The sequence below is a fragment of the Ranitomeya imitator genome, chromosome 4, assembly GCF_032444005.1.
Source record: "Ranitomeya imitator isolate aRanImi1 chromosome 4, aRanImi1.pri, whole genome shotgun sequence".
In the NCBI taxonomy this organism is placed as follows: Eukaryota; Metazoa; Chordata; class Amphibia; order Anura; family Dendrobatidae; genus Ranitomeya; species Ranitomeya imitator.
In genome coordinates, this window is record NC_091285.1 from 215,058,548 (window position 1) to 215,076,708 (window position 18,161).

The 18,161-nt window shown below is 44.2% G+C and overlaps 1 protein-coding gene across 1 annotated transcript in view; it reads left to right on the forward strand.

Moving 5' to 3' along the window:
• Positions 1 to 18,161, forward strand: part of DCN (decorin) — a 223,667-nt gene that overhangs the window by 4,469 nt on the left and 201,037 nt on the right. The window contains exon 2 of the mRNA XM_069764368.1: positions 9,849 to 10,083. Coding sequence (XP_069620469.1) covers positions 9,888 to 10,083 — 196 coding nt within the window. The 5' untranslated portion in view covers positions 9,849 to 9,887. The remainder of the gene's footprint in view (positions 1 to 9,848; positions 10,084 to 18,161) is intronic.

Genomic DNA, 18,161 nt, shown 5'->3' on the forward strand with positions numbered 1-18,161 from the left:
TGCATTTTATGGTGGAAAATAAGTATTTGGTCAGAAACAAACAATCAAGATTTCTGGCTCTCACAGACCTGTAACTTCTTCTTTAAGAGTCTCCTCTTTCCTCCACTCATTACCTGTAGTAATGGCACCTGTTTAAACTTGTTATCAGTATAAAAAGACACCTGTGCACACCCTCAAACAGTCTGACTCCAAATTCCACTATGGTGAAGACCAAAGAGCTGTCAAAGGACACCAAAAACAAAATTGTAGCCCTGCACCAGGCTGGGAAGACTGAATCTGCAATACCCAACCAGCTTGGAGTGAAGAAATCAACAGTGGGAGCAATAATTAGAAAATGGAAGACATACAAGACCACTGATAATCTCCCTCGATCTGGGGCTCCATGCAAAATCCCACCCCGTGGGGTCAGAATGATCACAAGAACGGTGAGCAAAAATCCCAGAACCACGCAGGGGGACCTAGTGAATGAACTGCAGAGAGCTGGGACCAATGTAACAAGGCCTACCATGAGTAACACACTACGCCACCATGGACTCAGATCCTGCAGTGCCAGACGTGTCCCACTGCTTAAGCCAGTACATGTCCGGTCCCGTCTGAAGTTTGCTAGAGAGCATTTGGATGATCCAGAGGAGTTTTGGGAGAATGTCCTATGGTCTGATGAAACCAAACTGGAACTGTTTGGTAGAAACACAACTTGTCGTGTTTGGAGGAAAAAGAATACTGAGTTGCATCCATCAAACACCATACCTACTGTAAAGCATGGTGGTGGAAACATCATGCTTTGGGGCTGTTTCTCTGCAAAGGGGCCAGGACGACTGATCCGGGTACATGAAACAATGAATGGGGCCATGTATCGTGAGATTTTGAGTGCAAACCTCCTTCCATCAGCAAGGGCATTGAAGATGAAACGTGGCTGGGTCTTTCAACATGACAATGATCCAAAGCACACCGCCAGGGCAACGAAGGAGTGGCTTCGTAAGAAGCATTTCAAGGTCCTGGAGTGGCCTAGCCAGTCTCCAGATCTCAACCCTATAGAAAACCTTTGGAGGGAGTTGAAAGTCCGTGTTGCCAAGCGAAAAGCCAAAAACATCACTGCTCTAGAGGAGATCTGCAGGGAGGAATGGGCCAACATACCAACAACAGTGTGTGGCAACCTTGTGAAGACTTACAGAAAACGTTTGACCTCTGTCATTGCCAACAAAGGATATATTATAAAGTATTGAGATGAAATTTTGTTTCTGACCAAATACTTATTTTCCACCATAATATGCAAATAAAATGTTAAAAAAACAGACAATGTGATTTTCTGGATTTTTTTTTTCTCAGTTTGTCTCACATAGTTGAGGTCTACCTATGATGTAAATTACAGACGCCTCTCATCTTTTTAAGTGGTGGAACTTGCACTATTGCTGACTGACTAAATACTTTTTTGCCCCACTGTATCTGTGTGTCATCTCCTCCTGCATTAGACCTCGTTCACACGTTATTTGCTCAGTATTTTTACCTCAGTATTTGTAAGCTAAATTAGCAGCCTGATAAATCCCCAGCCAACAGGAAGCCCTCCCCACTGGCAGTATATATTAGCTCACACATACACATAATAGACAGGTCATGTGACTAACAGCTGCCGTATTTCCTATATGGTACAGTTGTTGCTCTTTTAGTTTGTCTGCTTATTAATCAGATTTTTATTTTTGAAGGATAATACCAGACTTGTGTGTTTTAGGGCGAGTTTCATGTGTCAAGTTGTGTGTGTTGAGTTGCGTGTGGCGACATGCATGTAGCGACTTTTGTGAGATGAGTTTTGTGTGGCGACATGCATGTAGCAACTTTTTGTGTCGAGTTGCATGTGACAGGTTAGTGTAGCAAGTTGTGTGCAGCAAGTTTTGCGCATGGCGAGTTTTGTGCGTGGCGAGTTTTATACCCATCATTTGTCATAACTACACAGTGAGCTATTGCTAAAAATTTCCACTTCCTTTCGCCGGGTATGAATCACCAGCATAAAATGTAAACTAAAAATGTCATGTTTTTCAAATATGTCTAACTTACCCAATGAGATTTCCATGTGGTGCATTCTGAGCATCATATTGATATGGCTTAAATGCACGTTAGTGACATCAGGTTTTGAAATGTATATAATTCCTGTTAGGCTGGAGACACACTAGCGATTTTAAAATCGGTCTGATTTTGATGTAGGAGACTCAGACTAGAGTAATGCAAGTGTCATGCGAGTGTAGTGCATTTTTTATGTGAGTACAATCCGATTTTTCACACCTTGCATCCGATTTACATCAGAATGCCGTGCACATCCCAGGGACTATCTCCTAATACAGCAGGTAAATACCAGGTGGCTTTTTCTTTTCATTTGTTTTTTCGTTAGTACATTGGTCCACATTATACGGGCTTCACCATGATCGCAATGTTACACATTAATTTGTTTTAGCATTGGTCTTTTTGGTATCAGGTTTTCCTGCCACCTTACTAATTATTAACATGCACTTTATTAATGTATATACAGTACAGGCCAAAAGTTTGGACACACCTTCTCATTTAAAGATTTTTCAGTATATTCATGACTATGAAAATTGTAAAAGGCATCAAAACTATGAATTAACACATGTGGAATTATATACTTAACAAAAAAGTGTGAAGCAACTGAAAATATGTCTTATATTCTAGGTTCTTCAAAGTAGCCACCTTTTGCTTTGATGACTTCTTTGCACACTCTTGGCATTCTCTTGATGAGCTTCAAGAGGTAGTCACCGGGAATGGTCTTCCAACAATCTTGAAGGAGTTCCCAGAGATGCTTAGCACTTGTTGGCCCTTTTGCATTCACTCTGCGGCCCCCCCCAAACCATCTTGATTGGGTTCAGGTCTGGTGACTGTGGAGGACAGGTCATCTGGCGTAGCACCCCATCACTCTCTTCTTGGTCAAATAGCCCTTACACAGCCTGGAGGTGTGTTTGGGGTAATTGTCCTGTTGAAAAATAAATGATGGTCCAAGTAAACGCAAACCGGATGGAATAGCATGCCACTGCAAGATTGTGTGGTAGCCATGCTGGTTCAGTATGCCTTCAATTTTGAATAAATCCCCAACAGTGTCACCAGCTAAGCACCCCCACACCATCACACCTCCTTCTCCATGCTTCACAGTGGGAACCAGGCACGTAGAGTCCATCCGTTCACCTTTTCTACGTCGCTCAAAGACTCAGTGGTTGGAACCAAAGATGTCAAATGTGGACTCATCAGACCAAAGCACAGATTTCCCCTGGTCTAATGTCCATTCCTTGTGTTCTTTAGCCCAAACAAGTCTTCTGCTTGTTGCCTGTCCTTAGCAGTGCTTTCCTAGCAGCCATTTTACCATGAAGACCTTCTGCACAAAGTCTCCTCTTACAGTCATGGCCAAAAGTATTGACACCCCTGCAATTCTGTCAGATAATACTCATTTTCTTCCTGAAAATGATTGCAAACACAAATTATTTGGTATTATTATCTTCATTTAATTTGTCTTAAATGAAAAAACACAAAAGAGAATGAAGCAAAAAGCAAAACATTGATCACTTCACACAAAACTCCCAAAATGGGCCAGACAAAAGTATTGGCACCCTCAGCCTAATATTTGGTTGCACAACCTTTAGCCAAAATAACTGTGACCAACCGCTTCCGGTAACCATCAAGGAGTTTCTTACAATGCTCTGCTGGAATTTTAGACCATTCTTCCTTGGCAAACTGCTCCAGGTCCCTGATATTTGAAGGGTGCCTTCTCCAAACTGCCATTTTTAGATCTCTCCACAGGTGTTCTATGGGATTCAGGTCTGGACTCATTGCTGGCCACCTTAGAAGTCTCCAGTGCTTTCTCTCAAACCATTTTCTAGTGCTTTTTGAAGTGTGTTTTGGGTCATTGTCCTGCTGGAAGACCCATGACCTCTGAGGGAGACCCAGCTTTCTCACACTGGGCCCTACATTATGCTGCTAAATTTGTTGGTAGTCTTCAGACTTCATAAAGCCATGCACACGGTCAAGCAGTCCAGTGCCAGAGGCAGCAAAGCAACCCCAAAACATCAGGGAACCTCCACCATGTTTGACTGTAGAGACCATGTTCTTTTTTTTGAATGCCTCTTTTTTTCTCCTGTAAACTCTATGTTGATGCCTTTGCCCAAAAAAGCTCTACTTTTGTCTCATCTGACCAGAGAACATTCTTCCAAAACATTTTAGGCTTTTTCAGGTAAGTTTTGGCAAACTCCAGCCTGGCTTTTTTATGTCTCAGGGTAAGAAGTGGGGTCTTCTTGGGTCTCCTACCATACAGTCCCTTTTTTATTCAGATGCCGACGGATAGTACGGGTTGACACTGTTGTACCCTCGGACTGCAGGGCAGCTTGAACTTGTTTGGATGTTAGTCGAGGTTCTTTATCCAACATCCGCACTATCTTGAGTTGGAATCTCTTGTCAATTTTTTTTTCCATCCACATCTAGGGAGGTTAGCTACAGTGCCATGGGCTTTAAACTTCTTGATGACACTACGCACGGTAGACACAGGAACATTCAGGTCTTTGGAGATGGACTTGTAGCCTTGAGATTGCTCATGCTTCCTCACAATTTGGTTTCTCAAGTCCTCAGACAGTTCTTTGGTCTTCTTTCTTTTCTCCATGCTCAATGTGGTACACACAAGGACACAGGACAGAGGTTGAGTCAACTTTAATCCATGTCAACTGGCTGCAAGTGTGATTTAGTTATTGCCAACACCTGTTAGGTGCCACAGGTAAGTTACAGGTGCTGTTAATTACACAAACTACAGAAGCATCACATGATTTTTTGAACAGTGCCAATACTTTTGTCCACCACCTTTTTATGTTTGGTTGTAGAATTATATCCAATTTGGCTTTATGACAATTGTTTTTTGTGTTTTTTCATTTAAGACAAATTAAATGAAGATAACAATACCAAACAATTTGTGTTTGCAATCATTTTCAGGAAGAAAATGAGCATTATCTGACAGAATTGCAAGGGTGTCAATACTTTTGGCCATGACTGTAACAGTTATTGTAGAGATGTGTCTGCTACTAGATCTCTGTGTGGCATTGACCTGGTCTCTAATCTGAACTGCTGTTAACCTGTGATTTCTGAGGCTGGTGACTCGGATAAACTTATCCTCAGAAACAGAGGTGACTCTTGGTCTTCCTTTCCTGGGGCGGTCCTCATGTGAGCCAGCTTCTTTGTAATGCTTGATGGTTTTTGCAACTGCTCTTGGGGACACTTTCATAGTTTTCCCAATTTTTTGGACTAACTGACCTTCATTTCTTAAAGTAATGATGGCCACTTATTTTTCTTTACTTAGCTGCTTTTTTCTTGCCATAATATAAATTCTAACAGTCTATTCAGTAGGACTATCAGCTGTGTATCCACCAGACTTCTGCACAGCACAACTGATGGTCCCAACCCCATTTATAAGGCAAGAAATTCCACTTATTAAACCTGACAGGACACACCTGTGAATTGAAAACCTATTCCAGTGACTACCTCTTGAAGCTCATCAAGTGAATGCCAAGAGTGTGTAAAACAGTCATCAAAGCAAAAGGTGGCTACTTTGAAGAACCTAGAATATAAGACATATTTTCAGTTGTTTCACACTTTTTTGTTAGGTATATAATTCCACATGTGTTAATTCATAATTTTGATGCCTTCAGTGTGAATTTACAATTTTCATAGTCATGAAAATACAGAAAAATCTTTAAATGGAAGGTGTGTTCAAACTTTTGGTCTGTACTGTACGTAGTTTCTGGTATTGCTGCTAATTACATTTTTATGGCATATATACATAGATATGCATACATATGTTGATTTTCCATTGTAGCTATACTTATTATTTATGATTGCCATTTGAATGTCCCTGGTGTTGTGCCTATCTCTGGTATTTTTTCCACTCTAGCACATTACCATATATTTTAATAAATCTTGTTATATATACTTTACATTGGACTTTGTCTCGGGTTTTTCTTTGTGTTTTCTGTTTGAGTTACCGATTGGTCCATTATATATCCTATTGGTGCACATTAGAAGTGATGGGCAGCACGGTGGCGCAGTGGATAGCACTGCAGCCTTGCAGCGCTGGAGTCCTGGGTTCTAATCCCACCTTGGACACCATCTGCAAGGAGTTTGTATGTTCTCCCCGTGTTTGCGTGGGTTTCCTCCGGGCACTCCGGTTTCCTCCCACATTCCAAAGACATACTGATAGGGAATTTAGATTGTGAGCCCCATTGGGGACAGTGATAATATGTGCAAAACTGTAAAGCGCTGCGGAATATGTTAGCGCTATATAAAAATAAAGATTATTATGGTTCCCTCCTTTACATGATTCGTTTATGTGTACCGTGCCTTAAGTTTTCTATATTTAACTAATATTAATAGGATAAGGAGGGACCATGGATATTGCCCCCCCCACCCCCCCACCCCCTGCTGAAAACATCAGCACTCAGCCACCACCAGAAAGGTTCATCTGTAAGATGTGCCAATTCCAGCACTTAGCATCGCTCTTCCCATTTGCCCAGCTTAGTAATGAATAGGTGTCAATTAGACACCAATCGAATACTAATCCTTTAGTTGTTGCAGGTTAAATAAAGGCACAGGCAGAACAAAGTATTTTAATGAAATAAAACAATACAAGATTTCCCATCTTTATTATACCGCTAATCCTTGGGATGCCCTCGATCTCCTGTAATAAAAATAAAATAGAAAAATCAGAAAATGCCCACACCTGTCTGTCGCTGTGTCCCACACACAGTAATCCATGTCTAGAGGAAAATTACTGGACATGTATTTAATTAATGAAATATTATTTTTCAGAAAAAAATGGCATGGGCTCCCATGCAATTTTTGTAACCAGCAGAGGGAAAGCCGACGGCTGGGTGCGGATGCTTTTCACACACACTGGGCTAATTGTATTTGTCTCTGACATCTATATATCTTCCTATGCCATTTATATTTACTGTATGTAATCCATCTCTTCTATTCTGTCGGCTCCTGGAGAGATTTTACAGGACAAGGCAGATGAATTACCGGATTTTCTTCTATTTATCTATGTAGTATACAGTGGGTACGGAAAGTATTCAGACCCCTTTAAATTTTTCACTTTTGTTTCATTACAGCCATTTGGTAAATTCAAAAAAGTTTATGTTTTTCACATTAATGTACACTCTGCACCCCATCTTGACTGAAAAAAAAGAAATGTAGAAATTTTTGCAAATTTATTAAACAAGAAAAACTGAAATATCACATGGTCATGAGTATTCAGACCCTTTGCTCAGACACTCATATTTAAGTTACATGCTGTTCATTTCCTTGTGATCCTCCTTGAGATGTTTCTACTCTTTGAGTTCAGCTGTGTTTAATTAAACTGATAGGACTTTATTTGTAAAGGCACACACGTGTCTATATAAGACCTCACAGCTCACAGTGCATGTCAGACCAAATGAGAATCATGAGGTCAAAGGAAATGGTCAAGGAGCTCAGTGACAGAATTGTGGCAAGGCACAATCAGGCCAAGGGTACAAAATAATTTCTGCAGTACTCAAGATTCCTAAGATCACAATGGCCTCCATAATCTTTAAATGGAAGAAGTTTGGGACCACCAGAAATCTTCCTAGACCTGGCCATCCAGCCAAACTGAGCAATCGTGGAAGAAGATCCTTGGTGAGAGATATAAAGAACAACCCCAGCATCATTGTGGTTGAGCTCCAGAGATGCAGTAGGCAGATGGGAGAAAGTTCCACAAAGTCAACTATCACTGCATCCCTCCACTAGTCGGGCCTTTGTGGCAGAGTGGCCCAATCAAAGCCTCTCCACAGTGCAAGACATATGAAAGCCCACATAGAGTTTGATAAAAAAACACATGAAGGACTCCTAAACTATGAGAAATAAGATTCTCTGGTCTGATTAGATGAAGATAGACCTTTTTGGTGATAATCCTAAGCGGTATGTGTGGAGAAATCCAGGTACTGCTCATCACCTGCCCAATACAATCCCAACAGTGAAACATGGTGGTGGCAGCATCATGCTATGGAGGTGTTTTTCAGCAGCAGGAACAGGATGACTTGTTGTCATTGAAGGAAACTTGAATGCAGCCAAATACAGCGATATCCTGGATGAAAACCTCTTCCAGAGTGCTCTGGACCTCAGACTTGGCCGAAGGTTTACCTTCCAACAAGACAATGACCCTAAGCACACAGCTAAAATAACAAAGGAGTGGCTTCAGAACAACTCTGTGACCATTCTTAACTGGTTCAGCCAGAGCCCTGACCTAAACCCAATTGAGCATCTCTGGAGAGACCTGAAAATGGCTGTCCACCAACGTTCACCATCCAACCTGATGGAACTGGAGAGGATCTTCAAGGAAGAATGGCAGAGGATCCCGAAATCCAGGTGTGAAAAACTTGTTGCATCATTCCCAAGAACACTCTTGGCTATACTAGCTCAAAAGGGTGCTTCTACTCAATGCTGAGCAAAGGGTCTGAATAGCTATGACCATGTGATATTTCAGTTTTTCTTTTTTAATAAATTTGCAAAAATTTCTACATTTCTGTTTTTTCAGTCAAGATGGGGTGCAGGGTGTACATTAATGAGAAAAAATGAACTTTTTTTTAAATTATCAAATGGCTGCAATGAAACAAAGAGTGAAAAATTTAAAGGGGTCTGAATACTTTCCGTACCCACTGTATATACATATATATGTGTGTGTCACTGACATCTATATATATGCATTCTATGTGTATATATCTATTCTATCTATTCTATTCCAACCTGTCAGTGTGATTTTACTGTATGCCGCACATGAATTACTGGCTTTTCAAAGGATAACAGTGAGTAAAAATCAGACAGCACTCGCATGGTCCGAGTGCTGTGCGATTTTTTTTCTCGCACTCATATGCTTTCATTGGCAAGTCTCGTACGACATACACATAAAATCGCAGCATGCAGCGATTTTACACGCACATCGAATATGCCTGAGAAAAAATACAGTGATGTGAGCTTCCCCTTAGATTAACACTGGTCCGAGTGCTATGCGATGTTTTCTCGCATAGCACTCATGTGTATTCTATGCTAGTGTGACCCTGGCCTAAGGCTAGGTTCACATTGCGTTAGTGGGTGTCCGCTAATGGAATCCGTTACATGGCGCAATTGTCGCAATTAACCTTATGTAACGGATCCGTTAGCGCACCCATTGACTGCAATGTGCTAACGGATCGCTAGCGCATCGCTAACGTATGCCTTCTTTGGCATGCGTCAGCGATGTACCGTTAGTTTCGGACGGACCTCGAACGCTGCTTGCAGCGTTCAGGGTCCGTTCTTCAGTAGCGCAGATCGGGCATCTGCGCTAGCAGGATTGCCAAACGCAGTCCCTTTTTGGACATTGCGTTAGCGCCTTTCGTTAGCGTATCCGCTAAACGGATTGCTCTAATGCAATGTGAACCTAGCCTAATTAAGCCACATTCACATTTTCAGTATTTGGTCAGTGTTTTGCATCAGTATTTGTAAGCCAAAACCAGGAGTGGGTATAAAATACAGAAGTGGAGTATATGTCTCTATTATACCTTTCCTCTGATTGCTCCATTCCTTATTCCGGCTTACAAATATGGATGTAAAATACAGACCAAATACTGAACATGTGAATATGGTCTTACACATATAATTTACTCTTCAAGCGCCAAAATAAATGAATAAAATTTGCATTTATCATAAATGTGAAATACAATGTAAGTTGTCCTTTATGACTGTTAAATACTAATAGAGCAAACATATGAACTTGAATGCATTCATTCAATAATTGGCTTTACACAACTCTCTTTGATTTCCAGGTTTCATTGGTTTGTTCAAGTTATAGATGTTCTGACACCATGAAGGCAGTTATCATCCTCTCTTTGCTTGCCACAGTCTGCTACTCCAAACCCTTCTATCAAAAGGGTCTCTTTGATTTTATGCTAGAAGATGATGGATCCGGTTTAGATACAGTCCAAGTAGATGAACCAGTAGGACCTACATGCCCATTCCGCTGTCAATGTCACCTCCGAGTTGTGCAGTGTTCTGATATTGGTAAGTTGGGCCTCATTGAAAAAGAAAAAAGGTTTAATATCAATGGCACAATTAACATGTTTTTGTATAACAATGAACTATCACTTATAAGGTTCCTGTATTTTAATTGCAATGACTTTATAAATTACAAGGAGAGATTCCAGAAATTGAGAAAATTATTGCCAACAAATTATATGATTATTCAGTAACACCTTCCTTTTACTATAGTCCATTTTGTAAGAAAATACAATGATGGTTAAGGTTCCTAAAGGTCTTTTATCCATTATTCAATTAATGGGAATCTGTCAGCAGGGTTTTGCTGGCTCATCTGTGAGTAGCTTGAGAAACTGAATCCATCTATGTATCACTTAGATTACTGGGTGCAGCCGTTCTGACACAATCAGAGTTTTTTAAGTTTAGTAGTGAAGCAGAGCTGGGAAAGCTAACCCCGCCCACACCAGGCTCTGTGTATACAATATACATGGACAGTGAGCTGCTTATCACAGGAGGGACTGGTGGGATCAAAGCTCACACAACCAGCTAGTGACAGCAAAGATAAGCTACTGGTGCTAAAACAATCATTGTAAGCCAAAAAAACATAAGAGAGGCATCACTGAAATCTGTATTTCAACCCCTACCTCATGCTGTCTTCAGATTATATAGAAAAAATCTGCTGACAAATTCCCTTTAATACTATAAAATTGCTGCTCATTTCGGAGTAAAGTACAGAAACGTATCAATTGGGTCACATTCATTGAGAATAAGAAATATGATATGCAATGAATAATTTAAATTAAATGGCTAAGTTAGTTTAATCTGTAAAGTTTATTCGATATGCAATGAAAAGGTTTACAGGTCTGTAGTTTACATTTGTTTCAATTCTTTGCTGTCAGTGTAAGGTATACCTCCCGGGATAACTGCAGCCCTGATCCTGTGCGCACAGATGCATGGCTGCTTTATAGCTCAGTTGTAGATTAGTTATACCTCTGTCTTGTACTAAAATTGTCCTATATTCTTAGATTGTGAAAACTTGGTAAATGGTTCAATAAACTTGTTTCACTGTTGAGTATCTTCACTTCAACTTTTGGAGGCATGGAATTTCTCCAATTTGTCAGTATCTCATTTCCTCCACGTTATCTCTAGGTACACAAATCATCACTTTGCTTTTTATGCAAGATGACTTGCAATCCTTATCAAAGCTGCCTTTTTACGTAAACTTAGTGTTGAGCGATACCGTCCGATATTTGAAAGTATCGGTATCGAATGGTATCGGCCGATATCCGAAAAATATCGGATATCGCCGATACCGATATCCGATACCAATACAAGTCAATGGGACACAAATGTCGGAAGGTATCCTCAATGGTTCCCAGGGTCTGAAGGAGAGGAAACTCTCCTTCAGGCCCTGGGATCCATATTCATGTGTAAAATAAAGAATAAAAATAAAAAATATTGATATACTTACCCTCGGACGCGCCCTGGTTGTCACCGCTGCAACCACCATGCTTCCCTTCTTAAGAATGAGCACGTTAAGGACCTTCGATGATGTCGCGGCTTGTGAGTGGTCGCTGAGCGGTCATGTGACCGCTCATGCGACCAATCACAAGCCGCGACGTCATCGAAGGTCCTTAACGCACTCATTCTTAGGAACAGAAGCATGGCGGTTGCAGCGGTGACAACCAGGGCGCGTCCGAGGGTAAGTATATCAGTATTTTTTATTTTTATTCTTTATTTTACACATGAATCTTAATCCCGATACCGATTCTCGATATCACAAAAATATCAGAACTCGGTATCGGAATTCCGATACCGCAGATATCGGCCGATACCCGATACTTGCGGTATCGGAATGCTCAACACTAGTAAACATACTTGTATCTTTCCTTTTTGATTTTCATCTTGTTTAATCGCTTTCCATTTACTTTGGCACTCAGCACTCTCTATTGAAATACTAACAATGAACTGTCGAAGACATACTTAGGACTCGATTAATCATTTGAAATCTTTTGTTAGGAGTCGAGTTCCTGTCGCTGCACAGGGGGAATCTCGAACCATGTCTGCTGCTGTCTCCCTTTCTGCATCAGCCGCAGTGGAACCTGCTCAGCAGAGATGTTGGTCCCAGCGTCTTGCTCAGTCTCACTCTGTGCAAAGGGTTACTGCTGCTTTTCCAGCTTCTGCCATTGAAGCCAGTGCTGGGCAGTGGCGAGCAGACGCTTTTGGGTCTAAGTCCTGATTTTCCCCTTCTGAGCATGCCCAGGGCAAGATCTCCAGTTGGAGATCGAGGGTCACATGATGAGATACTGCAGCAGATCCCATTGGTCCTCCAGGAAGGTCCTGGAGGTGCTCAACTTCTGTGGCAGCCTCCCATTGGTCCTTCTGGGAAGGTCTTGTACATGCTTCAGCTATAAAAGGTTTGCATGACCGCACGGCCATGCGCTAGTGTAAATTATTTATGTGCTCAGCGCCAGTGTGGTCGTGTGTGTGCAGTCAGGGACCCGGCTGAAATAAGCCCCTAGAATGCTGGCACTTCTGGCTAGGAGTTTCTTGTGTGTGCATTTAGGGACCCGGCTGAAATAAGCCCCTAGAATGCTGGCACCTCCGGCGAGGAGTTTCATGTGTGTGGATTCAGGGCTGGCTAATAGCCTTTAGAATTCCGGCTCCACCGGAGAGGAGCTGCATGTTTGCATTTGACTGCATGACCACTAACTGCTCTACTAAGTAGCTGTGTTCCTCTGTGAGCTAAACAGGGCACAGCGTTCTCTTTGCTAACAGACTCTGTGAAGTAACAGAGTTCGTTTATACCAATATACTTCACCGCCTTACTTAGCAGCGGGTTATTTCCTGCACGGTGTATCCCGGGTTGCGAACGCACCTATTCTTCTAATAAATATATTCGGTGCATTCCGCCAATCCAAATAGTACACTAGCGCCAGGATCTGGCTAAGTAATGGCAGATGAACAGCGATTGCAGGGGTACATCCAGCTGCTGGAGGGCCGGTTGGCGTCTCTCAAGCGTGCAACCTTGGCAGTGGATGTTACCACAATAGCTGTTCAGGATGCTAACGTGGCTGCAGCAGTTTCACCCACTGCCACCTCTGTTCCAACCTTATCTCACCTCCCATTACCTGAAAAATACTCTGGTGACAGTAAGTCCTGTAGGGGTTTTGTGAGCCAGTGTGGTATTAATCTCGAGCTCCTGGCTGCACGTTTTCCTACAGAGCGGGCAAAGGTGGGATTCATAATCTCTCTCCTGTCGGACAGAGCTTTGGAGTGGGCTACGCCACTGTGGGAGCGCAATGATCATGTGGTGCAGAGTGTTCCTCGGTTTTTGGGCACTCTGAAACAGGTCTTTTTTGGACCCCAAGTCACCCATGATATGGCGCTCCAACTACTGGCATTGACTCAGGGTTCGACCATGGTCAGCCATTTTGCCGTCCACTTCCGGACATTAGCATCTGAGCTTGAGTGGTCGGATAAAAACCTCATCCCGGTATTTTGGAGGGGGCTGGCTGACCATGTGAAGGACGCTTTGGCCACTAGGGAGATTCCCGCCACACTGGAGGAGCTCATAGCTATATCAACTCGCATCGACCTTTGTTTTTACGAGCGAAGGTTGGAGCGAACCCAGTGAAGGCAGGGGTTTCGTCTGGCTCCCACCTTCACCAAACCTTTGGAATCTCCGATCCAGGCGTCCGAGTCACATGAGGCCATTGAGGTGTCACGAGTGGGATCCAAGTCCCGGTCCGCTCATGCACTTAAGGTCTGTCATATTTGCCGGCAGCCGGGACATCTTGCCTCCAGGTGTCCTCAGCGGTCGGGGAAACGTCAGCGTCTAGTGGCAGTTGGTGGATTTACTCTAGACACGGTGACGTTTGCCTCTAAGTTGTCCTTCAAGGGGACCATTACCATAGGCCCATCCACTCTTATGGTAGAGCTATGCATGGACTCTGGGGTGGAGGGTAATTTTATGTCATCCGCTTTCGCCCAGCGACACGCAATACCCCTGGTGATGCTCGCCAAACCAGTAACCGTTCGAGTGGTAAATGGGTCGACACTACCCTCATAGATTACACACCAAACCATTCCTTTCACTCTTTGTGTGTCTCCATCACATCAGGAGATTATCTCTCTATTAGTCATTCCTGAGGGAATTGATGAGGTCCTGTTGGGGATACCATGGCTACGCTATCATTCTCCTCATATAGAGTGGTCCTCAGGGAGAATTTTGGGATGGAGTAAATCATGTGAGGGTAGATGTCAGATGGGGTGTGTTCAGATTGCTACAACAGAAGTACCCGCAGATCTTTCCTCTCTCCCCAAGCACTATAGGCCTTATGTGGACGTGTTCTCCAAAAGGGCTGCGGAGACGCTTCCGCCTCACCGCCCCTATGACTGTCCTATTGACCTCTTGCCTGGTGCTGAGCCTCCCCGGGGTCGAGTCTATCTGATATCTCTCCTGGAGATGGAGGCAATGTCTCAGTACATCCAAGAGAATCTGGCAAGAGGATTCATTAGCAAGTCAGTGTCACCTGCAGGGGCAGGGTTCTTCTTTGTGCAGAAGAAGAGTGGAGACTTACGTCCATGCATAGACTACAGGGGTCTTAACGCCATAACGGTTATGAACAAGTACCCACTACCCCTGATATCTGAGCTCTTTGAAAGGCTACGGGGAGCAAGGGTATTTACTAAATTAGATCTGCGGGGTGCTTACAACCTGATTCGCATCCATGAGGGGGACGAATGGAAGACGGCTTTTAACACCAGGGATGGGCACTATGAATATCTGGTGATGCCTTTCGGGCTCTGTAATGCCCCAGCCATTTTCCAAGACTTTGTGAATGACATCTTCTGGGATATGCTCACCACATCGGTCATAGTCTATCTGATGATATTCTCATCTACTCTCCAGATATTGACTCCCATCGGAGAGATGTTCCCAAAGTCTTCGACCTCTTACGGGCAAACTCCCTCTATGCCAAGTTGGAGAAGTGTGTGTTTGAGCAGGAGTCCTTGCCTTTCCTTGGTTATATCATCTCCGCCCAGGGTTTGGCTGTAGATCCTGCCAAGCTACAGGCTGTGAAGGACTGGCAGGAACCCCATTCTCTGAAAGTGGTGCAGCACTTTATGGGGTTCATTAATTACTATCGCCAGTTCATTCCACACTTCTCAACTTTGATAGCTCCCTTGGTTGCCCTCACAAAGAAGGGAGCAAATCCCAAGTTGTGGTCGGAGGAGGTCTCCAAGGCCTTTCTCTCGATTAAGTCACACTTCACTAGCACTCCCATCCTACATCGCCCCGATGTAGATAAGCCATTTATCATGGAGGTGGATGTCTCATCCGTTGGTGCTCGAGCAGTCCTTTTCCAAAAGGATGCTCAAGGTCGGAAGCTATCTTGCTTCTTCTTCTCCAAGACCTTCACACTGGCGGAGAGGAATTATTCCATCGGGGACAGGGAGTTGCTAGCCATGAAGTTGGCTTTCTCAGAGTGGAGACACTTCTTGGAGGGAGCTCACTTTCCCTTCCAAGTGTTCACTGAACACAATAACTTGGTATATCTACAGACGGCCCAGCGGCTGAATTCTCGCCAGGCTAGATGGTCCCTGTTCTTCTCCTGGCTTCATTTTACTCTCCATTTTCTCTCCAGGGAGAAGAACATTCGTGCCGACGCTCTCTCCTGCTCCGTAGTGTCATCTGAGGAGGAGGAGGAGCCTCGGCTTATTGTCCCTTCTGAGAGTCTAAGAACTGTGGCTCCAGATTTGCTGGAGTCAGTACCCCCAGGTAAGACTTTCGTGCCAGCAAATTTGCGACCGGAGGTTCTCTCTTGGGCTCACTCGTCCAGAGTGGGTGGGCATTTTGGGACCAAGAGGACATCTGAGCTTTTGGCGAGGACGTACTGGTGGACGCATATGGCCCATGATGTCAGGGACTATATTCGGGCGTGTGTCTACTATGCCCAGAATTGGTCTCCTCGGCAACAGCCTGCTGGGCTACTTTACCCCCTGCCGGTGGCAGACAGGCCCTGGGAGATAGTAAGGATGGACTTTGTGGTGTGCTTTCCCAAGTCTCGTGGCTGCACCATTATCTGGGGAGTCACCGATCATTTCTCTAAGATGGTGCATTTGGTGCCGCTTCCACGGTTACCTTCTGCACGGACCTTGGCGGCGTTGTTCATAAAACATATTTTCCATTTACATGGAATGCCTGAAAAAATTGTCAGCGACCGGGGTCCCCAGTTCGCATCTCGGTTTTGGAGAGAACGCTGCCGTTTACTCAGCATAGAGCTGAATCTCTCCTCTGCATATCATCCCGAGATGAATGGGTTGGTAGAGATGACCAACCAGACTCTGGTGACTTACTTGTGACATTTTGTCTCTGCTAGGCAGGATGACTGGGCATCTTTGCTACCTTGGGTGGAATTTGCCTTGAACAACGCCTTAGCCGATTCCACTGGGCAGACTCCTTTTCTCCTTAATTACGGCCAGCATCCACGTGTCCTTGTGCCCATGCCCGTGTCATCCACCGATTCTAGGGTGGCAGACTGGGCGGTAGAGGCATGTGACATTTTGGACCGCACAAAGGATGCCATCCGGGCCTCCAAGGAGAGAATGAAGGTTTCTGCTGATGCACAGCGGCGCCCCGCTCCGGCCTTTTCTCCAGGCGACTTAGTGTGGCTCTCCGCCCATAACATCAGGCTGCGAGTTGAGTCCACTAAGTTTGCGCCTCGCTACATTGGTCTTTTCAAGGTTCTGGAACAGGTCAACCCTGTGGTTTACCGTTTGGCTATTCCTCTGCACCTTGGTATCACCGACACTTTTCACATTTCTCTATTAAATCCCGTTCATTTGTCCCGGTTTTCCGAGTCATCTGCCTGGACATCGGGTTCATCCACGGATGAGTTTGAGGTGAATGCTATCATGGGGTGCGAGGCGGTACGTGGCAAGAAATATCTGGTGGATTGGAGGGTCACAGTCCAGAGGACAGAACCTGGGAACCTGTGGAGCACATTCGGGCTCCGCTGAGTGTAGAGAGGCTCAAGGAGGGGGGAGCCCTGGGGGTGGGTAATGTTAGGAGTCGAGTTCCCGTCGCTGCACAGGGGGAATCTTGAACCATGTCTGCTGCGGTATCCGATTCTGCATCAGCGGCAGTGGAACCTGCTCAGCGGAGACGTTGGTCCCAGCGTTTTGCTCAGTCTCACTCTGTGCAAAGTGTTACTGCTGCTTTTCCAGCTTCTGCCTTTGAAGCCAGTGCTGGGCAGGGACGAGCAGATGAGAGATCGAGGGTCACATGCTCAGATACTGCAGCAGATCCCATTGGTCCTCCAGGAAGGTCCTGAAGGTGCTCAACTTCTGTGGCAGCCTCCCATTGGTCCTTCTGGGAAGGTCCTGTACATGCTGCAGCTATAAAAGGTTTGCATGACCGCACGGCCATGCGCTAGTGTAAATTATGTATGTGCTCAGCGCCAGTGTGGTCATGTGTGTGCAGTCAGAGGCCCGGCTGAAATAAGCCCCTAGAATGCTGGCACCTCCGGCTAGGAGTTTCTTGTGTGTGCATTTAGGGACCCGGCTGAAAAAAGCCCCTAGAATGCTGGCACCTCCAGCGAAGAGTTTCATGTGTGTGGATTCAGGGCTGGCTAATAGCCATTAGAATTCCGGCTCCACCGGAGAGGAGCTGCGTGTTTGCATTTGACTGCATGACCACTGTCGGCTCTACTAAGTAGCTATGTTCCCCTGTGAGCTAAACAGGGCACAGCGTTCTCTTTGTTAACGGTCTCTGTGAAGTAACAGAGTCTGTTTATACCAATATACTTCACCACCTTACTTAGCAGCGGGTTCTTTCCTGCACGGTGTATCCCGGGTTGCGAACGCACCTATTCTTCTAATAAATATATTCGGTGCGTTCCGCCAACCCTAACATCTTTTAAGTCACTTTCTTTTTAAACTCATGTTATTCACAAACTTTTTTTCTCCTAATCCTCAAAATGGTGCAACTGATTTATGCATTTTGTACAAAATTTAAAAAATGCTCTTCGTTTTTATCATTAGCCTGTTTTGCAACATTTAGCAAAAAAAATGTTCTTTAACCCCTTAGTGACAGAGCC